Source organism: Vicia villosa, unplaced genomic scaffold (genome assembly GCF_029867415.1).
Source record: "Vicia villosa cultivar HV-30 ecotype Madison, WI unplaced genomic scaffold, Vvil1.0 ctg.006181F_1_1, whole genome shotgun sequence".
NCBI classification, from domain to species: domain Eukaryota; kingdom Viridiplantae; phylum Streptophyta; class Magnoliopsida; order Fabales; family Fabaceae; genus Vicia; species Vicia villosa.
The window spans coordinates 42,093-67,805 of NW_026706744.1; the positions used below are offsets into that span (position 1 = coordinate 42,093).

At 29.5% G+C, this 25,713-nt stretch overlaps 1 protein-coding gene and 1 long non-coding RNA gene across 5 annotated transcripts; one reads left to right on the forward strand and one right to left on the reverse strand.

Moving 5' to 3' along the window:
- Window positions 1-392: 392 nt before the first annotated feature.
- LOC131642946 (uncharacterized) lies at window positions 393-4,277 on the reverse strand. 4 transcript variants are annotated; one of them, XR_009296078.1, is made up of 3 exons: window positions 3,925-4,113; window positions 1,890-3,827; window positions 393-1,669 (listed from the first exon to the last, which is right to left on the reverse strand). It is a non-coding gene; the product is annotated as an uncharacterized LOC131642946 (long non-coding RNA). The 4 variants fall into 4 exon arrangements; XR_009296077.1 differs by lacking the exon at window positions 393-1,669 and adding an exon at window positions 4,120-4,277 and having other exon boundaries at window positions 1,930-3,827; window positions 3,925-4,010; XR_009296080.1 differs by lacking the exon at window positions 393-1,669 and having other exon boundaries at window positions 1,930-2,752; window positions 3,502-3,827.
- Window positions 4,278-6,171: 1,894 nt separating this feature from the next.
- Window positions 6,172-6,811, forward strand: LOC131642945 (protein PELPK1-like). The gene has a single exon (XM_058913104.1). The coding sequence runs from the start codon at window positions 6,234-6,236 to the stop codon at window positions 6,555-6,557; it is 324 nt and encodes a 107-aa protein (XP_058769087.1). The 5' UTR covers window positions 6,172-6,233; the 3' UTR covers window positions 6,558-6,811.
- Window positions 6,812-25,713: the final 18,902 nt, after the last annotated feature.

Sequence of the window (25,713 nt, forward strand, 5' to 3'; positions counted from 1 at the left end):
CTTGATTCAAGTTAATCTTTCATCTAATTCAAATCATAGATGATTGATCTAACTTAAGTCAATTGCTTAAATTCTCATCTATTTTAATTTTTTTTTTAATATATTTAGTAGTGTATTACTTGAATAGGATTCTCACATAGTTTTTTTCGTTAGTGACAAATTAAAAACTTTATTGTTTATTTGTTATCTTTACTAATAAATTTTCTTAAATAGCATAAATATATTGAATTTTATTTGATTTTTTTTATGAGGGTCCTATTTTTAATTAAGTTTGGTACACATTGGAGTTATTTTGTTATAAACTATTCAATTAGATTATGTTATAATTAAATTTTGTTTGCAATTAAACTTTGTAATTTTTTACTATTTTGTTATGTGTGATCATACCTCTGTTTAAAATTTGAATTTAAGTTATGAAATTGTGAATTTATGATATGATATTTTTAAAAAATTTAAAAGCTAGTTATAATTTTTTAGAGATTGAATCATCCGGTTCGACCGGTTTTATACCTATATAATAACAGTTCTATTCAACCGAGTTATCCGGTTTAATTCGGTTTGGTCGTGCGGTTCGACCAGTGTCCCAGTGGTTCGACCGATAAATCAGTGACCCAGTACTCTCACCGGTTCGATGACCGGTCCGGTTTTTAAAACACTGGTTTAAATCATTAAAATAATGTTGAACACCATCTCCATACGATCACATTTAAAAAAAAAACCATTTGCCAAGTCTCAATAATAGTTAGTTGACATTATAAAGAAGAACTCGTTTAAAAAAACACGTTTACATAACTAAATTACTTGGTATAATTTGATAATAAATAAATAAATATATTTTAAATTAATGCTTAATAAATACATAAAAAATAAAAAATACAACCCAAAAGCATTCACTCCAATTTCTCAAATAACTAAAAAATGCAATCAAACTTTGAATTTATTAGAATATAATACTTTCTCAAATAACTAAAATATTTGATGATGACATTGAATTAGGGGTTATAATGTTTATGGTGATTTATAACACATTAAATTTATTAAATTTATATAAAGTTATGTAATCAATTGCTTATTCAATCATTCAGCTTTTGTATTTGATAAATTAATATCCTTAATTATTTAAATAATCCTTATTTATCATGAGATAAAAAAAGTTTATTGTCTTTTGTGTTTAAATTGTACAAACAGGTGCCTCAACTCTTGTTTTACAAATATATTGTCTTTTGTGTCTAATCTGAACAGCACCCCTTTACAAACTAAACTAACAGATCCAGCACCTGCATAATTCTATATAAGAGTAGTAAATGAGATAATTGGATCAATGCCTTTTGTGAATAGCACCCATTTACAAACTAACAGGTCCAAAAAAGCTTATTGCCTTTTGTGGATAAAAATGTTTTTCAAATGACTCATGTTTCTACAAAAATAAATTGATGGTAATAAATGAGATAATTGCTAATTGATTTTCAATAAAGGTTAATAAATATTATATTGTTTAACATATAAGAGTGCAATGAATTACATATAAGAGTAATAAATTGGTCAGCGATTTAATTTAGACTGAAAAAATAAAGGTCTTCTAATTTCATTTATTTCTTTTCCAAACATTGAACCAAAACTTGTGCATCAGTGTTTGGAGTCAACTTTTAGTTCTAGAGGAAAACTTTGGCTGCATCAACATAAAGAGTAAGATATTAAGAGGCTACAGTCATAACATGCATTCACAACTACTACATTCCATCAAAATAAAGAAATCAAATCACATGTAGATTTTTATTCTAATCTAAATGCTCCCAATTTTAAAATATGACATCTAAAGTAACTCATATTAATCAAAATATAACTGACTTGAGAAATCATCATTATTAAAGCCAAAAATTCAAACTTACAACATGTATTCACAACTAACACAGTCCATTGAAGCACCAATTTAAGTGTTGTACATGACCAAATAACCAAATATAATTGAACCATGTCAGTCAACAATAAACATGTCATTCAGCAATATAATTGAAAGATCCTATGAATACTCATATTTGGTTATATGAAAAATGATTTCGAAGCATAAATACCAGAGAAAAGTCAGAAGATGAACTTGGTTGGTACATGACTCTAAATATACAAAATGTCACTTTACCATCCTTGATTGGTACATTACTCTAAACATACAAAATGTTCAGCATCATAGTTACTGGTTTTAAGTGCCTGCAACAAAAAGAACCCTTTAGCCGCGACATATGGATGACATAGCAATATCAATCAAAACTTGGAAAATCAACTTATATCTGATAAAATTATCATCCTCTCTTGTGGCTTATGTCTGGACTTCTCTACTAATAAAGCCGTTTGAAGTGTTGACAGAGCACAACCTGTAAAAAGAATCAAATCCCAATACGGTCACACAATAATGGATTGCAAAATCAAATCTTTCATTGACAGTTTCCATAGGAATGCTTATTAAGATAAGTTTTTCTTCACTGGCCTCATTTTCACTATCTCCCGTAAAATATGCTCCGTCACAGTACCTTAAATTGACTCTATTCCAGTTTAAAAAAATTAAATAAAGTGGACAATTAAAACAAATACTTGAGTATACATAAGTTGCAGCCTCAAAGATGGGAGAGTTAAAGCAAGTATTGATATTAAAGTCTGGATATTATTTTACATACCTCAAGATGAATAAGCCAACTATTTGCACCAGATTCAAATCCGCGGTCCAAGTGGTTACTGGGCAATGTTCCATCCAAACATGCTGTAGTTATAAAACAATTGGCAGGTTTGTGATCAAATAACAAATGTAGATCAAGTCAGGAAAGAAGAAATGAAGTCATTTGCACCAGAAATGAAGGCTTTTGTCAATCTACATACATATGCTCTCCAACAAAAAATACATGTCAAAAAGTATTCAATCAACTCTCATTGCCGCTCAAGAGTATAAATTGACTATATACGCGGGGAAACTCAACCCAAGGGCTCAAAGATTAGTTCTGTAGAAAAATCTTTTACTCTTCTTTATTTTCACCAATTTGGGGACTATTAAATTTCCTATTTATGACAACTTAACTCTCACTCCGTATCTATAAATTTCCTATTCTTATAGTTTAATTTTAATCAACGGATAGTGAATATGGATGGAATCTATAACTCAACTATGTATCCTTTAACATGTACATTAGAAAATAATTCAGATGGATCTGGCATTGGACTCTCTTGGAAATAAGAAGAGGAAACAAACAACTCTAAAATCGAAAAATATATGAAGTAAATAAGGATAAGCAAATGTTTTAGCTGTTTAATAAAAAGCAGTAGCTAAGAGAATATTTCGTATCATATCAAATTCTTCCCTGACTTGTTTTTCATTATCCTAAAAGAAGAAAAAATAAATCCAAATCTTTAGTATCATATCGAATTTAAACAGCTTTGAGATCAAACTAATGTAAATTCAAATTCATAACAAATGTAGATCAAGTCAGGTTTGAGATCAAACTAAATGAAACTTACCGTGATTTAAACAAAACTTAACAAAAGAAATGATGTTCGGAACCACCCTCTCTCAGACTCTCCTTATGCCGAAGTCACGAATCGATCTTTACTTCAGATTCAAATCGAACACCAAACCAATTTCCAGGTTTTTTTGGATGTTGTTATGGTTAATAAAGGGTACTTTTCCTGCAGCAACAACAACAACAGAACAACAACAACTACAGGATTCAAGAAAACATACCATAACACACACCTGTTGGCCATATTATCAGCTTGTTGAAAACCTCTTGTAGGGCTTAGTAATTCTAGATCTTATCATACTCAGTCTTTGCATCAAAGTTAACCTATAATAAAACTCACATAAAGGAGAATCATATAATTGAATAAAGGAGAATCATTAATCGATGTATGAAAGGAAAATACACATATGAGAAGTCAAACCTATTAGGATTCATGGTGGATGTTGTTGTGACTACGACGCGTGCTGAGAAATACCTAGAAGCAGTGTGTTTTCGTTTGTGCCCTAACTGAAAGAGAAGAAGAAGAGACATTTTTAGGGTTTAAAGAGAGAGAAGAGGGAAGGAGAGAAAAAGAGAGCAAGAGAGGGAAAACGACTTTTTATGAGACGGAGAATACCTTATCTCATATGGTGTGATAAGAAATTCCCTAGAATTATCACATATGACTGAAGAAAGTGAAGCCAGGTGTATTGGCTAAGAAATGTAGCTATATGAATTTAAAATACGGACATAGTGAATTTGTCCATAACAGGACAGCTCATATATATCTTACCTTGTTGTTGTGGTTTATTTAGATATGGGCCTTATTCTGTTATCTCAGCCTTCTAATATGACAAAAGATTACATGTTCTCAACATCTAAAACAGAAACAAGAGCCAACCAATTCTTATCTTTATTGGCTTATTAGCTACCTACTGTCCTATGTTTTTATCTTCAAATGTTCATTGTTGATTACTTTATGTTAGAGGTTCATGCTCCATTACTCAACTCTTTAGTTACACTTTAGTAAATAAACATTCAACATATACTAATAAGAAAGGGAAAATCCAGTTACACAATATCTGTTTATAGGATAGAAAATTTTTGGTAAAATTTCAAGAACTTTATATTTTTATTTTATTTTCTTATTTTTCTTTTTACCTTTTTTAAAGATTTACGTTCCCATAATTTTTCGTTATTTTTTAAAATAAATTTTTATTTACAATCTTTTTTATGTAAATTATTTGCTAAAAACAAATGATAATAGTTGTAAGCTTGGCATTACTTCCTTCAATCATATGACTACAATCCAAAATATAAGTTAGGTCTTTTGGAATCTTCTGTGTGGCACCATGTCGACACAAATTGATTATAGTTAAATGTATTCTTAAAATAAAAAGTTCAAATCTTAGTTGTAAGTTTGAGTCTATTAAAAATTGATATATATATATATATATATATATATATATATATATATATATATATATATATATATATATATATATATATATATATATATATATATATATATATATATATATATATATATATATATATATATATATATACACAGAGAGAGAGAAGTATGGCAAAATTAATTATATTGTTTTCAATTTTTGTCTCTAGTAAGAGTAAAACAAAACACATAATAATTATTAAAAAAATTATTATTATTAAAAAATTATAGACAATCATGAAAGTTGGTTAATTTATATTTAAATATTGTTTAATTATATTAGTTATTTATCAAATTAAAAGTATTAATTAAGTAATCAAATAAAATTTAAAAAGCTAATTAAATTTTCATTTAATAATTAACTAAATATGGGTTCAAATATGAGAGGATGTTAAGATAATCTATTTTAGAATAATGAAAGTTCTAATTAGCCATCATTCTACAGGGTGCAGTTACCGTGCATAGATAAAAATCTATGCACCATGCATAGATTATTATGGACCCTTGGATTATTGGATCAAATTCTAGACATTAATTGTTATTACTCAATATTCAATACTCACCACTCAATACTCAATACTCAATACTCAATACTGGATTAAAAACATGATCCAATAACTTATGTAGGCTTATGCACGGTGCATAAGTAAAATCCTTATGCATATTAGCCAAAGCCCATCCTACATAGCCTATGATCCACACTAAAGTATATGTTATGATAGGTTAAGCATGAACTCGTATATGTGTTAGAATAATTATTAAATTAATTCTAATTAATTGAATAATAATTAATTGACTATATTATTTAATATTATTGAGTGTATAATTTGAACAATAATATTTTTTATTTTAATATTTATAAGTATATAATTTTATCAATAGTACTTTTTGTAATTGAATGTATAATTTGATAAATAATAATTTTCATAATAATTGTTGCTTGAATTATTTTGTTCTTAAATATTTTCATGTCGACAAGACAAGCAACCCTAATGAGTTGAATTTTGTATTATAATAGTATTGGATTCAAACCCTAAATTACTGTATAATCTTATTTTCTTGAGAATATGAACAAAAAGAAAAATGATACGTGTAATTTATTTTGGACTTGTCTTGTCTTGTCTTGTCTTGGGACCCAATACAATAATGCTAACTAAATGTGTGACTTAGACAAATTGTTACAAGGTTTTAGCCCTAAACCTCTAGTATTTTTCTCTATAAAAAGCCACAACACACATAAACCATTACCTCAAACACACCAAAACTATAATACTAAGCTTTCTAGTTTCAAAACAATGGCTTCCATCAATGTTTTGTCATTCATGATACCACTTCTTCTACTCATAACTTTTTCATCAATCACAAATGTTGAAGGAGCACGTAACCTTCAAAGCATGCATGAAGTTTCCAAAGTTGAGTTGCCAACACTACCAGTACCAACTCTACCAACACTACCTACTCTACCTGCATTGCCACCACAACCTCAATTACCAGCAGTTCCAAACCTAGGTGTTCCAATCCCTGATGTCCCTGTTGTACCAACTGTCCCTAAGATTCCTGAAATTCCTCAGATTCCTAAGCCAGAGTTGCCTACTGTTCCAGCTGGCCCTAAACCATAAATAGAGAGTACTTAAAAAGTTTATGAATTATATGTACTATATATTCCCAACTATTTAATGAGTGTGTTAAAGTTTGTTTATGTTATTTGAGATTTTTCATTTGTACTTTATGATTGTGTGTCATATTGAAGCACATGTTGTGTTCAATTTTAAAGTTGTTTGGGTGTGTTTTTATTCCTACAACATATTGTTGACTGTGATTTGTATCATTGATTAATGTGGCCTAAATTAGTTATTGTGTGTAATATATTTAATTTCATGTCTTTTTTTCATTTAATATAAAGACCATGCAGGAGTTATTTAATTTGATATTGAATTGTTAATTATCATGACTTTTATTTGTGTAAGAATGAAGGTTTATTTTAGATTTTTAAATTAAAGATATTAAAGATATACTCATCACATTTGGTCTCTGGTTTATCAAAGATATCAAACAAATTGGATCATTAATGCCATTAGTTTTGGCTTTCATGGTATATATAAATATTTCATATAATTACTTTAAAATTTAGTGGTTAAATTGTAGTGATTTGAAAGACCTATTTGATGTTGTATATTCTTTTTGAGGACTAAATTAATGTAAATGGAAGACTCATGGTTAAGATGATGTTATCCAAACTTTAGAGGATGAAATGCAACATAATTGTTTTTAAATAAGATAGGAAAATTCTTGAAATTTTAGATATTTTAGAATGAATAAGCAACTTCTTCATTGAAATTGTAACCATATACTTGTGAAAAACAATCAAAGGAAAGTTTGCTCCCGTATTTAGTTGCAAGAGAATCTGTATGCTAGTGGAGCGAAATTAGTCAATGAGTTTCAAAATCTTGAATAGGATAGTGGAGAGGAAGATACAATTTCTCCTACTTTTCCTACGAATTTGTGGGACTAGGGGAAGATTGGTTCTTCGTCCATTATAGGGAGAACAATTTCCTCTTTTCATGTTACGTTTTGATTGTTTCTTAAGAACACCATGCGTGTTACGTTTTGATAGGCCACTAAACAGGGATCTGGATCGGGCGACCCAGGTCGTAGTTGGGTGGTCCAAGGTGACGCCTGCCCAGTTTTTTCCTGGCCCCTTGGGCTACTTCTTTCCATGCCCTTCAGGCATACTGTTTTCTAGGCCCAACAAAGTTATTCTAGTCCATAGTCCCTCAAGCACGAAACTTAAGAAAGAAGAAGTGATTAACTTAAACGGGAAACACTTTTAGTGAAGTCCATGGAAATGAATCCTTTAAGAATTGCTTGGGACAAGTCTCTTAGGCATAGTTTAGGAAGAGTTATTCAATTATTACATGGGGCAAGTCCCCTTAAGCGTTGCTTTGGGCGAGTCCCTCAAGCGTTTCTTATGGAGGCACATGCAGCATTTTATGATTAGGCATTCTCACTTTTCTTGGGAAGGCGCGATTATTGTGAGTCGCTGATCATATGCATGCATGAATCATGAGTTGTGGATGTCTCCATTAACCAAGTGTTGGCGCACACCTACACCAAGGCAATGATAGCCTATGAGACCTAGGAACTTGGTCTTTATAAGAGGGGGATTCATCACCATTTCACATTTATGTTTCCTTCAACTTTCCATACTCTTTAAGTCTGAGTCTCCCCTCAAGTTTCTTCATATTTCTCTCCGTCTTCCATCCCTCGTCATCCCGAGTACATGTATTAAGTTCTTCTCTTTTTCAAAAATAATGATTATTAGAAATTTAGATGAGATGGGTAATGTAGTTTAGCCCTCTACTGTTAAGGAGTGTATAAAGATGTGGAAATATTGTATGAGTAATGCTAGGAAAAAATTGGTCTGACGACCTCAAAAGCCACTCATGTAACCTTCTAATCAACGGTAAGAAGAGGCTCGTATAAGGGTAAGAAGATACAAGAGAGAGGCAACTACGAGAACCAGATGGTTGGGAACCTCGACGTTGCGAACCATCAAACTAGTTATCATTAACTCGTGGCCTCGTGGTCTTGGCTGCTGCCCTCTTCTATCGTACCGACGCTGTTGGGGACACACGTCCAAGTCTAATTCTGCTAGTGATGTTTTTAGTCATTGCACTTGCTTTACAAACAGACACAGAGAAAAACAACACGTCAAGACAAATCCCGAAGTTCCACAAAAGCAACCGAATTTTTGCCCGAGTCAAATCCAGAGATGCATCTTCAAAAATAATTCAAAACAAATCCGGAGATATGTCTCCGGAAAAAAATGCGATTCTCTTCCATGGCAGAAACGACATTTCTGCCATAACCCTCCAAAATTCCTCAATGCGTGCTCTTGTAGTCTACCAATTTCTTTTAAACTACTATCTAATGTACCTAAAATAACTAATGTAGCCTAAACAACTAACTATAAACAATAAATAAAAAGAGATAAGTTTTGAATACTTACCTAATCAAAGTGATGAGAAGTAGCTTGAATGTTTGAGATGTTGGAAAGGAGGAGAAGCTTGTATGTTGCATAACTCAAATGATAGAAAGCTTGAATGAATGGATGAAATGCTTGAATGTTGTAGAGCTCAAATAATTTGTTTTGAAAACTTTTTAGAAAATGGAAAAGGAGGAAGAGGGAAGGTCTGACGCGGGATATGAAACAAAAGCGTCCGGAGATGCTTCTCCGGACCACCGACTAATTTTTAAATAGACGGTTTTTACATAGATACATCTTCGGACGTACTTTTTGCATATACAAAAATGTATCTCTGAATTAAATTTTTATATAATAGAGAAGTACCGAAGAGTGAAAAGAACAACCAAAAAATAAGATTTTTTCTTTACCCACCTCCCTATGGGGGTCACCCCCGGCGAAAACCCCAGATTACCCCTGCTTCGGAAGTTCATTTCCGAAGTATTTTTTTTTTTTTTAAAAATTCAGACTTCGGAAGTGCATCTCCGAAAACCACTCATGGGGGGTGTTTTCGGAGATGCACTTCCGAAAACACCCTTTTTCAGATTTTGGGGGGTTTCGGAAATGAACTTCCGAATTATGCAGAAACTGTGTTTTTTTTTATGTTTTTGGAAATAGTCTCGTATTTTTAATTAAAGGAAGCCGGGAAATAAAATAAGCGCATATAAACAGAATTCTACTAATATGATAAAAATAGTAATATATACAAACCGATCCAAATCCAAATAATAATAGTGTGCTAAAGATACAATATGAAAACAAAAAGAAATAAACCCGACCACTACTGGGTATGCCTAACCCTCTCTCCCTGGGACCTCCTCTGCCGCCTGTGTGCCGCCGCACGGCCCGCATTAGTGACGATCATCTCCATCACGGCGACTGCCTCTGGACCGCCCTGATGAACGACACCTCGATCCAACGCGTCCCGGCCAAGCATCTCTATCCGCTGGCAGATCGACAGGAGATCAATGGCGTGGTCATCCTCGGCCTGCTGGTTCTCCAGGATCTCCTCGTGTGCTGGCCTAGGAGCGCCGGGAACGTCGGGTCTCAGCAGAGGATGTGACACCCGGTAGAACCATGTGACGTATCCCTCCACACTGTGCCAGTCCTGGGTGACCCGAGTGCGACGGTACTCCTCCGGTACCACATGACGCTCCGAATCCTCAAATATGGCAGTGAGCTGCACTCGGGTCACTGTGTCGGGAGCAGCCTCAAAGGGTGACCTGGGTACCACATACGCTTTTATTTGTTTTTTTTGTAACAGGAGAGAGAGTCGTTGAAAATGGTGAACCACGCCCGGAAGATTTTCAGTCTGTTTAAACTGACTGCTGAGTGGTCTAACGACTGTGTCGACGCCAGCTGCGCCGCTGCCCGCTCGCGTCTAGCCGACGCAGTCTGTGTCTCTCTACCCTGTCTGATGCGTGCTTGGTTGCCTGACATGTTCCTGAAAATAATTGAAATCGATTAATATGCGAGACAACAGAAAAAACTAAAAAAAATTGAAATTCTGATACACTTCGGAAGTTCATTTCCGAAACTGGGAATGGAGGTGTTTTCGGAAATGAACTTCCGAAACATCCCTGCGCAGAAGTTTTCTGCAACTTCCATGGCAGACCCAAAATCAAACTTCAAACCTATGTTTACACATTCTAAACATCCTAAATATCAGTACAAACCTAACCTAATACATTTTTTGCTATTTGTAAACACCCTAATATAAATTTTAATCATAGATCTTAGAATCAAAATGCTTACTGATTGAATAGATTGAAGGGCTTTTGAATGTAGTAGAGCAACTAGATGTGGAATATAATGTAGCCTTGGAAGTGGTTTGCAGAAAAATCTCTTTGGGGTTGAGTTTGGAAGAAGATTAAGGTAAATGAATGGGGAGGGGGACTGTTTTGCTTAATCTGCAAAACGCGCAGTATTTCGGAAATGAACTTCCGAAATAAGACAATTTTTTTCAAAAAAAAAGACGCTTTCGGAGATGCATCTCCGAAAACACCTTTTTCTTGCATTTCGGAAATGCATTTTCGAAGTCAGGGGTAGTTTGGGTTTTTCACCAGAGGTGACCTAGAAGGTTGGGAGGTGGACAAAGAATTTTCCAAAAATAATTTTCCTTTTTTTTTTTTTTTTGTGGTTCCATATTAGGACAGAAATGATAAACAAGTGGGTCTTTTTTTACCATTTTTCTTCAAACCATTTAGAAGAAGTAGCCTTATCTCTTCAACTTCTGTCTCCAACTTTATATCAATCATATCCTAACAGTGCAACCAAACTTTGGTATTTTAATAGAAGTTCTTCTCATCATAATTCACTCATTTTTCTGCAATGATGTAACTCTTAAAAATTTATATTAGGTTTTATAATTTGTATTATATTATTGTAACTTAAATATTTTAATATATATATATATATATATATATATATATATATATATATATATATATATATATATATATATATATATATATATATATAATTAAATAAGTAGTAAAATTTAAATATTGTTATACTCATGTACTAAATATTTTTAAATATATTCCATTAAATGTTCTTTAAATAATAAAGAATATGTAAGAGATTAAACTAATCAAAGAAAATTACTAAACCACACAATACCAATCCTCACAATCACATGCTACACAAAACTTTGTCTATAAAAGGCCACAAAACATCATTACCTCAAACACACCAAAACTATCATCACATAGACATAATATTCATCTCTCTAGCTTCAAAAAAAATGGCTTCCACCAATGTTTTATCATTCATGATACCACTTCTTCTACTCATAACATTTTCATCAATCACAAATGTTGAAGGAGCACGTAACCTTCTAAACATACATCAAGTTTCCAAAGCTGAATTGCCATCACTCCCAATACCTAATCTACCAGCACTACCTGCTCAGCCACAATTGCCAGCACTTCCTGCTCAGCCACAATTGCCCACAATTCCAAACTTAGGTCTTCCTAATATTCCTGGAATTCCTCAGATTCCTAAGCCATAATTACCTATAAAGTTCATGAAATCTATCTACTATATTCTAACTATTAAGGGTGTTTGTTAAAAATATGTTTAAGTTATTTGATGGTGTTTCTGTTGGGGTTTGTTTGTACTTTATGATTATGTATCATATTGAAGCACATGTTGTGTTTAAATTAATGTATTACTTAATGGAAGACTCCCATGTTGTATGTCAATTTTATTGTTATTTAAGCGTATTTTTTTAATTGAGACCACCAAAATTATACAAAAACCAACATGTCACCTATGTATTCTTGCAAATTGTGAATAATTGTGATTCTTTAAAATAAAAATACTTAAATTGTAAATGAATATGAAGCTTAACACTAAAGGAGTAAAATTGATAGAAATCCTTTAGATACATAAAATGAAATTGCATGTAGGGATGGAAATGAGTCGAGTCGAGTCGAATTCGTCTCAGCTCAGTTCGACTCGTTAAGAATTTTTCGAGTCCGAGTTCAAGTTCATGACGAATTTTTTTCAGCTCAAACTCGACTCGTTAAGAATTGACCGAGTTTGATTTCGAGTTTGAGTTTATCACGAACTTTTTTTCTGCTAAAACTCGACTTATTAGAAGTTCACGAACATCTCGGTTCAACTCGTTAGGTTTATTTTGTTAGGTTCAACTCGCTTATTTCACGAACTTAAAAGTAATTTTTTAAAATCTATTATATATATGTGTTTACCAGGAATATATGACATTTTAAATCAATATTTTTTAAAAATATTGAAATTTATACGATGTTAATTTTATTTGTAGAGATATTTTGCTCACTTGAGAATATAAATTATCAATTACAACTGTTAGATTAAAATAAAATATGATATAGAGCAAATCTTTAAATATACTCTTAAAAACAATATAATATATCTCATATATAATCGAGTTGACTCATGAACCCTAACGAGTCAAACTATGTATAGTTCAAGTTCAGCTCATTTAGTTAACGAACTTAATTTTTAGCTCATACTCAGCTCATTTGGTTCATGAACCTAGTTCAACGATTTAATTTTTGAATCGAATTTTGAACTATTTTTAAATTAGTTTGGTTCATTGCCAACCCTAATTGCATGAATGAAAAATACTTAAAATAAAAGTTAAAACATCGGCATAAAAGTAAAATTATAATGAAATATAAATAGTTCTTTTGAATGTAAAATTGGCATAAATTTAAGGGAAATGTTAACAAATGTCTCTGGAACATTAGTTAAGAGATTAAAAATTGTAAGTTGAACATTATTTAATAAATTAAAAGCATAAATACACTTTTGATCCCCTTATTTTATTTTATTTTTTTAATTTTAGTCCCCCTATTTTAAAACCCAAGTTTTTGGTCCCGAACACCACGTCACATTTTATATAATTTTAATTAAAATTAATTACTTTTTATTTTATAAATAATTATAATAAATTTTTAAATTTTATTTTAATAATATTATTAGAATAATTTAAATAGGAATTTTATTGAAAATATATGTGTTTTCCAAAAGACCATTAGCTACACAAATAGTCCAGTCCATAGGCCCATCATTAATTTATTCCATTTAAACAACGATCCATGTGAGACTTGTTTAATAGTAATATACTAATATTGCATGACCTTCAATAAACACCGTGTTTTGCAATCCATTTTCTCTCATTCTTAAGGTTTAAAAACAAGTTGCATTGATTCATGTGGTGGTGTTGCTATATTTGATATTACCCAAAATCATGATAAAGTATAGCTGATGTGATTTCAATTTGATAACCATGTTATTATATATAACTGCTCAAATTGAACTTGAAAACTTTTTCAAAACCTTATTCATTCATTTATAATTACATGTCTTTTTGCAAATGGCAAGAAACATGATATTTAAGATTCCTAATTGTTTGTTTGTTTTGACTAGATAAATTTGAAAAAAATATAGGTAAATTCTTTGGTACCTTTGAATTAAAATTGGGTACCACCTTTAGTGTAATTTGTGTTAAAATTTTAATTTATTTTAAAAATAAAATAAAAAATGACATGACTTTAAATCAGAGTGATTGATTGGCTAAGGGTATTGGTACCCAATTAAATTCAAGGGTATCGGAGTGTTCACTAAAAATATATTGTTGCAGAGAACATTGTGCGGAAATTATGGACATGATGAGCTTTGCCTCGTAAACGACGGAGATGCGGTTGAACAGTTGAGTAGTTTACTAAAAAAAATTGAAGAAAGTTGTCTTAATCTTTTCCGCGGCTTTGCACTACACGATGATAAAAAAAGGAGGAACTTATGTTCCTAACGAAGAACTAGTAACAAACCCGTGCGTTCACACGAGTTCTGGTACGGAACTCGCATTTGTTTTTAGATGTATATTTTTTAATAGATAAAAATGTATATTAAAATTAGTTAACATTTTATGGGAAAAAATTAAGAATAAATAATAATAAATTGTATCTAAAAAAATCAGAAACAAAATTGAAAGCACCAAAATTAAATTGTGTCTAACAGCCTTTTATAACATGAAGTTCCCGTTAATAATCAATATGTTGATCACTTACTTCACGTTCCCGTTAATATTTAATATCTGCCCAGTAACTTCGTTCCCGTTAATTTCAAAATATTTTGCCCAGTAACTTCAGGTTCCCGTTAATATTCAATATGTTAATCAGTAACTACAGGTATCCGTTAATATTCAATACTGTGATCAGTAACCTCATGTTCCTTTTAATATTCACTACTTTGATCAGTAACTTCATGTTCCCGTTAATATTCAATATTTTAATTACCAACTTCAAATTTCCGTTAATATTCAATATTTTGATCAGTAACTTCATATTCTCGTTAATATTCAATATTTTAATCAGTAACTTCAAATTCCCGTTAATACGGTGAACCGTGTATAAATACGGTGAACAGTGTATACGATGTAAGTAGGGGCGGAAATAGGCTAGGCTGGGCTAGGCTTTAGAAGGCCTGAGTCTGGCCTACGATAAACTTACAAGGCCTAAGTCTAGTCTATAGTCTACTATAGACTCTTCTTTTCGGCCTGACCTGACCTTTTTAAAAGTCCGGCCTGGCGTGAAAGCCTATTTAAATGTCTATTTCTCATTAAAATTTTTAATTTATCCATATTACTTAAGCTTTATAGGTCGGCATATATATGCTTATATAGGCCGACCTATTTAGCATTTTTTTCCTAATATATATACATATATATGTCAATGTACTAAGCCTTTTTTTTAATACATATCCATATATACCATCATATTTAGACTATTTTTAATATATATGAAATTATAGACCGGTCTATAACGTTTCATAGACTTTTTTAATAGCCTAAGCCTGACCTATTTAATTAAATAGGCTTTTAAAAAAGCCTAAGCCTGACCTTTGTATTAAATAGGTCCGGCTTGACCTGACTTTAAATAAACTAGGCCATAGGCCACAGTAGGCCGGCCTAACCTATTCCTACCCCTAGGTGCAGATATTTGGTGTAGGAAAGAGTGTAAGAATAACATTCCTGTAGTTATATATGTCCTATTAGTCATAACATTTTATAACCAAATAGCTCCAGAAAAATGTTCCAAAAAAATGTTGTATGGAACATGTATACTTTTGCGAATTCCTTTGTTTCTTCTTGTTGTTGTTTCAACAATGGTGATTGATACATTCTATGAGAAGAGACATATCTAAAGGTGAATTTCAACAATGTCTTTAATCCATAGTTTTCAAATTTGGTGGCTAGGTCTTTAACATTACTCATTTTACTGCATGCATGGGTTGTAGTTGGAATGTGTTATTGCGTTTTAAACAAGTCCCACATTGATTTTTCATTAAATATCCTTAGTGTTTATATAGAACTTTCATGCTTATTAAAATATGAACTTGGTTGTATGTAGATTGAAGAAACATATGCATAAGTAGATTTCTCCGTTTCAAATCGGATTGTTCTGGAGAGATTAATACATGAGAATATCATTATTGCTAAGGAAGTCTTGCACACAATGGAGAAAGTTACAAGGAGGAAGGGATATTTTGCCATAAAAGTATAACTTTCGAGTTGGGATTGTATTTGGAATATTCTTCAAGAAGTTGGAATTCCTGATCATATAATCAATGTTATAATGCATGCAGTAACAAGCGTGGAGACAAACGCTTATATATATATTCATGTTCCCGTTAATATTCAATATTTTAATTACCAACTTCAAATTTCCGTTAATATTCAATATTTTGATCAGTAACTTCATATTCTCGTTAATATTCAATATTTTAATCAGTAACTTCAAATTCCCGTTAATATTCAATATTGTAATCAGTAATCTCATGTTCCCGTTAATATTTAATATTTTGACCAGTAATTTCATGTTTCGGTTAATATTCATTATTTTAATCAATAATCTCATGTTCCCGTTAATTTCAAAATATCACGTTAAAAATTACTTTATAATATCCAAGTTTCTATTCATTATCACGTTGAAAATTATTTTATAATTTTAATACAACATTAATAATTTTTATGTAATATATAATATACTATTTATTAGTCCTCTTGTTTCTAATTTTTAATTTTTTCTTATTTATTTTTAATGAAAGATGATGTTATAAATAATATATAATTTTTACTTTTTATATTCCAAATTAGTCATGCTTCTGTATATGTGTGAAATACTTAAAATAATTTATAATTTGAGACACATTGAATATTTGTAAAATTATCTTTAATTAGTGATATTTAAAATTTTCAAAAATTTAAAAATAGACAATAATAAATATTTTATAATATCCCATTAAAAAAATAAATAATAATAATAAATACTTTATACTCTTTATATTTAATCAAAATTTTCATTTTAATGACCATTCATTTTTCTTTTTTAATGATTTTACCTTCCCTTTTAATATAGCAAATAATTGTTTGTATATAGTTATCCATTTTTAAATTAATTTTATTTTTCATATTTTGTTATTAACAATATGTAAAATTTAATTCATATTCGTTTTCTATTGTTTAAATTGAGGGTCTCAATGCATAGGTATGTCATAGTAACAATTTTTTCTTCAACAGTAAAGGATGTCATAATTTCTTCCTATTAAATTGTAATTATTTAAATTGTTGGTCTCAATGCATAGGTATGTCAGTAAAAAAGATTAAATTGTGGGTCTCAATGCTTTTTAGCCTATGTAGGCCGGTAATCGAAGTAACCATTTTTTTCTTCAAACCTATCACTTAATAATAACAACATAGAAAATAACATTTAAGAATATAATCTATGTGCTATTAATCAACTACAAAATCATCTTGACTAATTTAAAAAATATTAGAATAAGGAGAGGGACAATTAGAGACATAGCTAAAATTTTAAAAAATAAACATTAAACAAAATAATTTGAATGTATATGTTATTTTTCTTAATATCAACATAGATTAGTGACAAGGTAGAATGATAACTATTTACTCACGGTTTTAGTTTGTTTGATAATCTTCTCATTAGATTATAATTATATGAATGTATATGTTATATTTCTTAATATATTTTATTCACATGTCTAATAAAATAATATTTTGTATTATGATCAACCACAGTAAAACCTCGTATCTCTAATCTATGATAAATTGTTCCTCTCCTTAAGAAAAATGGATTAAAAGGATGATTATACTAATATTAAATCATCATGCTTTTAATTTTCAATCCCTTCTTGATGAACCATTACATATAAAAATCATTCAAATAAATGAAATCATAACTAATATTTACAAAATCATTAAGTTTTTCTTGGATGTAGAAATTAATCTTTTCTGTACAAAACAAAAAAATTGATAAGAAAAAGTAAAACTTATAAATTTAAAAAAATTTGAATCATTCACTCATAATATCATCACCATTTTCTTCAGTCTTCCAAAATAGTTTAGATGTTGTGTGTTGTTAAAGATTCATCATCCCCCTTTGCAATATTATTCTAAGTCACATTTCATACTTTCCATAGCCTTAAATCCTCTCGGCCTCTACATCAAAAACTCAAAATTCAAATTAAAAAACAAATAAAAAAGATTTTTAACCTTTAAAACACAAAAACACAACACCATTAACCATTTTCCTTGTTGTTACTTTTCTTCTCCCTAACTTCATATCTTTCTTGACACATTAATCATATTCTCGGTCGCAGGAGACTGAACCACTGCGTCGGAATTTTTATACACAATTTTTTTACCAAAATTAGAAATAACAGGTATAAAAATAACATAAATAAAAATAACATATATAATCTAAAATGAGTAACCATAATTTATGTTTTCACAAACATTGTTGATGTTTTTTACTATCCGTTTTCGTGTTCTTATCGATAGATCTACAATCTGAAGAAAAAAAAAGTGAAAAAGATGTTAAACATGAAAAAGAGAAAATAAAAATTTATGTTCAAACTTACATAATTGAAGAAGAAAGAAAGAAACAAATAGAAATGAGAGAGAAGCAGCAAGTAAAGAGAGAAAATAGTGAAAGAAAAGTAGTTGGAAAATAGAGAGAGAGAGAGAGAGAGAGAGAGAGAGAGAGAGAGAGAGAGAGAGAGAGAGAGAGAGAGAGAGAGAGAGAGAGAGAGAGAGAGAGAGAGAGAGAGAGAGAGAGAGAGAGAGAGAATGAGTAGCAGGTAGAGTAGAAAAATAAAAAATGCTGAGATAATAAACAAATGGAAAGGAGGAAAGTTAAACAGGCCACGTGGCAGGCTGTGTGACCAGCAAGGATAGGTTGGGAATTTCCACAGCCTATTCTTATTCTTTTCTTATATGATAGATATATACAACACGTTAATTATATGATTGAGAAACAATATCTTTACACAATTCATGCACCTACACCCAGTACACTGTTCACAAATACGTGAATAATGTTTTATTTTTTAATTATTTTAATTTTTTGATATATATATATATATATATATATATATATATTTACTCTATTTAATGAAATATTAAAATTTAATTAATACAGTTTAGAGTTCGGTTAATATATATTCTGACATTAAAAATAGTTTTAAGTTATAAAGTAAAGTTGGTTAATTGAGTGTTATAAACTGGTTAGTATAGTTCATAATTTGGTTATCAAGTGTTATCAAATATTAAATCTTACGTAGTAAATCAACTTTGGTTATTATTATGTATAAAGTTGATTAATACAGTATAACTTGGTTAATGAGTTTTCAAATATAAAAAAATTAAATAGCAAAATAAAATTGGTTAATGAAATGTAAAAGTTGTTTAATACATTTATAATTTAGCATCAGAACATGGTTAATAATATGTATTTTATTGGTTAATGTTATAGTGAAAGTGGTTAATGAATTATAAGTAAATTTAGTGGTTAATGATGTACATTTTTGTAGTTAATACAATTGTGAAGTTGATTAATGACACAACCTTATATTTGTGTTATGAAAATAAATTTTAACAATAATTTTTTTAAAAATAAAATTAATTTTTTGAAAAAATATTATTTTAATAAAAAACACCATTCACCTGTATAAATACGGTGAACAGTGTATACGATGTAGGTAGGGGCGGAAATAGGCTAGGCTGGGTTAGGCTTTAGAAGGCCTGAGTCTGGCCTACGATAAACTTACAAGGCCTAAGTCTAGTCTATAGTCTACTATAGGCTCTTCTTTTCGGCTTGACCTGACCTTTTTAAAAGTCCGGCCTTGCGTGAAAGCCTATTTAAATGTCTATTTCTCATTAAAATTTTTAATTTATCCATATTACTTAAGCTTTATAGGTCGGCATATATATGCTTATATAGGCCGACCTATTTAGCATTTTTTTCCTAATATATATACATATATATGTCAATGTACTAAGCCTTTTTTTTAATACATATCCATATATACCATCATATTTAGACTATTTTTAATATATATGAAATTATAGACCGGTCTATAACGTTTCATAGACTTTTTTAATAGCCTAAGCCTGACCTATTTAATTAAATAGGCTTTTAAAAAAGCCTAAGCCTGACCTTTGTATTAAATAGGTCCGGCTTGACCTGACTTTAAATAGACTAGGCCATAGGCCACAATAGGCCGGCCTAACCTATTCCTACCCCTAGGTGCAGATATTTGGTGTAGGAAAGAGTGTAAGAATAACATTCCTGTAGTTATATATGTCCTATTAGTCATAACATTTTATAACCAAATAGCTCCAGAAAAATGTTCCAAAAAAATGTTGTATGGAACATGTATACTTTTGCGAATTCCTTTGTTTCTTCTTGTTGTTGTTTCAACAATGGTGATTGATACATTCTATGAGAAGAGACATATCTAAAGGTGAATTTCAACAATGTCTTTAATCCATAGTTTTCAAATTTGGTGGCTAGGTCTTTAACATTACTCATTTTACTGCATGCATGGGTTGTAGTTGGAATGTGTTATTGCGTTTTAAACAAGTCCCACATTGATTTTTCATTAAATATCCTTAGTTTTTATATAGAACTTTCATGCTTATTAAAATATGAACTTGGTTGTATGTAGATTGAAGAAACATATGCATAAGTAGATTTCTCCGTTTCAAATCGGATTGTTCTGGAGAGATTAATACATGAGAATATCATTATTGCTAAGGAAGTCTTGCACACAATGGAGAAAGTTACAAGGAGGAAGGGATATTTTGCCATAAAAGTATAACTTTCGAGTTGGGATTGTATTTGGAATATTCTTCAAGAAGTTGGAATTCCTGATCATATAATCAATGTTATAATGCATGCAGTAACAAGCGTGGAGACAAACGCTTATATATATTCATGTTCCCGTTAATATTCAATATTTTAATTACCAACTTCAAATTTCCGTTAATATTCAATATTTTGATCAGTAACTTCATATTCTCGTTAATATTCAATATTTTAATCAGTAACTTCAAATTCCCGTTAATATTCAATATTGTAATCAGTAATCTCATGTTCCCGTTAATATTTAATATTTTGACCAGTAATTTCATGTTTCGTTTAATATTCATTATTTTAATCAATAATCTCATGTTCCCGTTAATTTCAAAATATCACGTTAAAAATTACTTTATAATATCCAAGTTTCTATTCATTATCACGTTGAAAATTATTTTATAATTTTAATACACTATTAATAATTTTTATGTAATATATAATATACTATTTATTAGTCCTCTTGTTTCTAATTTTTTAATTTTTTCTTATTTATTTTTAATGAAAGATGATGTTATAAATAATATATAATTTTTTACTTTTTATATTCCAAATTAGTCATGCTTCTGTATATGTGTGAAATACTTAAAATAATTTATAATTTGAGACACATTGAATATTTGTAAAATTATCGTTAATTAGTGATATTTAAAATTTTCAAAAATTTAAAAATAGACAATAATAAATATTTTATAATATCCCATTAAAAAAATAAATAATAATAATAAATACTTTATACTCTTTATATTTAATCAAAATTTTCATTTTAATGACCATTCATTTTTCTTTTTTAATGATTTTACCTTCCCTTTTAATATAGCAAATAATTGTTTGTATATAGTTATCCATATTTAAATTGATTTTATTTTTCATATTTTGTAATCAACAATATGTAAAATTTAATTCATATTCGTTTTCTATTGTTTAAATTGAGGGTCTCAATGCATAGGTATGTCATAGTAACAATTTTTTCTTCTACAGTAAAGGATGTCATAATTTCTTCCTATTAATGTGTAATTATTTAAATTGATGGTCTCAATGCATAGGTATGTCAGTAAAAAAAATTAAATTGTGGGTCTCAATGCGTTTTAGCCTATGTAGGTCGGTCATCGAAGTAACCATTTTTTTCTTCAAACCTATCACTTAATAATAACAACATAGAAAATAACATTTAAGATTATAATCTATGTGCTATTAATCAACTACAAAATCATCTTGACTAATTTAAAAAATATTAGAATAAGGAGAGGGACAATTAGAGACATAGCTAAAATTTTTAAAAATAAACATTAAACAAAATAATTTGAATGTATATGTTATTTTTCTTAATATCAACATAGATTAGTGACAAGGTAGAATGATAACTATTTACTCACGGTTTTAGTTTGTTTGATAATCTTCTCATTAGATTATAATTATATGAATGTATATGTTATATTTCTTAATATATTTTATTCACATGTCTAATAAAATAATATTTTGTATTATGATCAACCACAGTAAAACCTCGTATCTCTAATCTATGATAAATTGTTCCTCTTCTTAAGAAAAATGGATTAAAAGGATGATTATACTAATATTAAATCATCATGCTTTTAATTTTCAATCCCTTCTTTATGAACCATTACATATAAAAATCATTCAAATAAATGAAATCATAACTAATATTTACAAAATCATTAAGTTTTTCTTGGATGTAAAAATTAATCTTTTCTGTACAAAACAAAAAAATTGATAAGAAAAGGTAAAACTTATAAATTTAAAAAAATTTGAATCATTCACTCATAATATCATCACCATTTGCTTCAGTCTTCCAAAATAGTTTAGATGTTGTGTGTTGTTAAAGATTCATCATCCCCCTTTGCAATATTATTCTAAGTCACATTTCATACTTTCCATAGCCTTAAATCCTCTCGGCCTCTACATCAAAAACTCAAAATTCAAATTAAAAAACAAATAAAAAAGATTTTTAACCTTTAAAACACAAAAACACAACACCATTAACCATTTTCCTTGTTGTTACTTTTCTTCTCCCTAACTTCATATCTTTGTTGACACATTAATCATATTCTCGGTCGCAGGAGACTGAACCACTGCGTCGGAATTTTTATACACAATTTTTTTTACCAAAATTAGAAATAACAGGTATAAAAATAACATAAATAAAAATAACATATATAATCTAAAATGAGTAACCATAATTTATGTTTTCACAAACATTGTTGATGTTTTTTACTATCCGTTTTCGTGTTCTTATCGATAGATCTACAATCTGAAAAAAAAAATAAGTGAAAAAGATGTAAAACATAAAAAAGAGAAAATAAAAATTTATGTTCAAACTTACATAATTGAAGAAGAAAGAAAGAAACAACTAGAAATGAGAGAGAAGCAGCAAGTAAAGAGAGAAAATAGTGAAAGAAAAGTAGTTGGAAAATAGAGAGAGAGAGAGAGAGAGAGAGAGAGAGAGAGAGAGAGAGAGAGAATGAGTAGCAGGTAGAGTAGAAAAATAAAAAATGCTGAGATAATAAACAAATGGAAAGGAGGAATGTTAAGCAGGCCACGTGGCAGGCTTGTGACCAGCAAGGATAGGTTGGGAATTTCCACAGCCTATTCTCATTCTTTTCTTATATGATAGATATATACAACACGCTAATTATATGATTGAGAAACGATATCTTTACACAATTCATGCACCTACACCCAGTACACTGTTCACAAATACGTGAATAATGTTTTATTTTTTAATTATTTTAATTTTTTGATATATATATATATATATATATATATATATATATATATTAAATTACTCTATTTAATGAAATATTAAAATTTAATTAATACAGTTTAGAGTTCGGTTAATATATATTCTGACATTAAAAATAGTTTTAAGTTATAAAGTAAAGTTGGTTAATTGAGTGTTATAAACTGGTTAATATAGTTCATAATTTGGTTATCAAGTGTTATTAAATATTAAATCTTACGTAGTAAATCAACTTTGGTTATTATTATGTATAAAGTTGATTAATACAGTATAACTTGGTTAATGAGTTTTCAAACATAAAAAAATTAAATAGCAAAATAAAATTGGTTAATGAAATGTAAAAGTTGTTTAATACATTTATAATTTAGCATCAGAACATGGTTAACAATATGCATTTTATTGGTTAATGTTATAGTGAAAGTGGTTAATGAATTATAAGTAAATTTAGTGGTTAATGATGTACATTTTTGTGGTTAATACAATTGTGAAGTTGATTAATGACACAACCTTATATTTGTGTTATGAAAATAAATTTTAACAATATTTTTTTTAAAAATAAAATAAATTTTTAAAAAAAATATTATTTTAATAAAAAACACCATTCACCTGTATAAATACGGTGAACAGTGTATACGATGTAGGTAGGGGTGGAAATAGGCTAGGCTGGGCTAGGCTTTAGAAGGCCTGAGTCTGGCCTACGATAAACTTACAAGGCCTAAGTCTAGTCTATAGTCTACTATAGGCTCTTCTTTTCGGCCTGACCTGACCTTTTTAAAAGCCCGGCCTGGCGTGAAAGCCTATTTAAATGTCTATTTCTCATTAAAATTTTTAATTTATCCATATTACTTAAGCTTTATAGGTCGGCATATATATGCTTATATAGGCCGACCTATTTAGCATTTTTTTCCTAATATATATACATATATATATGTCAATGTCCTAAGCCTTTTTTTTAATACATATCCATATATACCATCATATTTAGACTATTTTTAATATATATGAAATTATAGACCGGTCTATAACGTTTCATAGACTTTTTTAATAGCCTAAACCTGACCTATTTAATTAAGTAGGCTTTTAAAAAAACCTTAGCCTGACCTTTGTAGTAAATAGGTCCGGCTTGACCTGACTTTAAATAGACTAGGCCATAGGCCACAGTAGGCCGGCCTAACCTATTCCTGCCCCTATGTGCAGATATTTGGTGTAGGAAAGAGTGTAAGAATAACATTCCTGTAGTTATATATGTCCTATTAGTCATAACATTTTATAACCAAATAGCTCCAGAAAAATGTTCCAAAAAAATGTTGTATGGAACATGTATACTTTTGCGAATTCCTTTGTTTCTTCTTGTTGTTGTTTCAACAATGGTGATTGATACATTCTATGAGAAGAGACATATCTAAAGGTGAATTTCAACAATGTCTTTAATCCATAGTTTTCAAATTTGGTGGCTAGGTCTTTAACATTACTCATTTTACTGCATGCATGGGTTGTAGTTGGAATGTGTTATTGCGTTTTAAACAAGTCCCACATTGATTTTTCATTAAATATCCTTAGTGTTTATATATAACTTTCATGCTTATTAAAATATGAACTTGGTTGTATGTAGATTGAAGAAACATATGCATAAGTAGATTTCTCCGTTTCAAATCGGATTGTTCTGGAGAGATTAATACATGAGAATATCATTATTGCTAAGGAAGTCTTGCACACAATGGAGAAAGTTACAAGGAGGAAGGGATATTTTGCCATAAAAGTATAACTTTCCAAGGCCTATGATAGATTTAGTTGGGATTGTATTTGGAATATTCTTCAAGAAGTTGGAATTCCTGATCATATAATCAATGTGATAATGCATGCAGTAACAAGCGTGGAGACAAACGCTTATATATATTCATGTTCCCGTTAATATTCAATATTTTAATTACCAACTTCAAATTTCCGTTAATATTCAATATTTTGATCAGTAACTTCTTATTCTCGTTAATATTCAATATTTTAATCAGTAACTTCAAATTCCCGTTAATATTCAATATTGTAATCAGTAATCTCATGTTCCCGTTAATATTTAATATTTTGACCAGTAATTTCATGTTTCGGTTAATATTCATTATTTTAATCAATAATCTCATGTTCCCGTTAATTTCAAAATATCACGTTAAAAATTACTTTATAATATCCAAGTTTCTATTCATTATCACGTTGAAAATTATTTTATAATTTTAATACAACTATTAATAATTTTTATGTAATATATAATATACTATTTATTAGTCCTC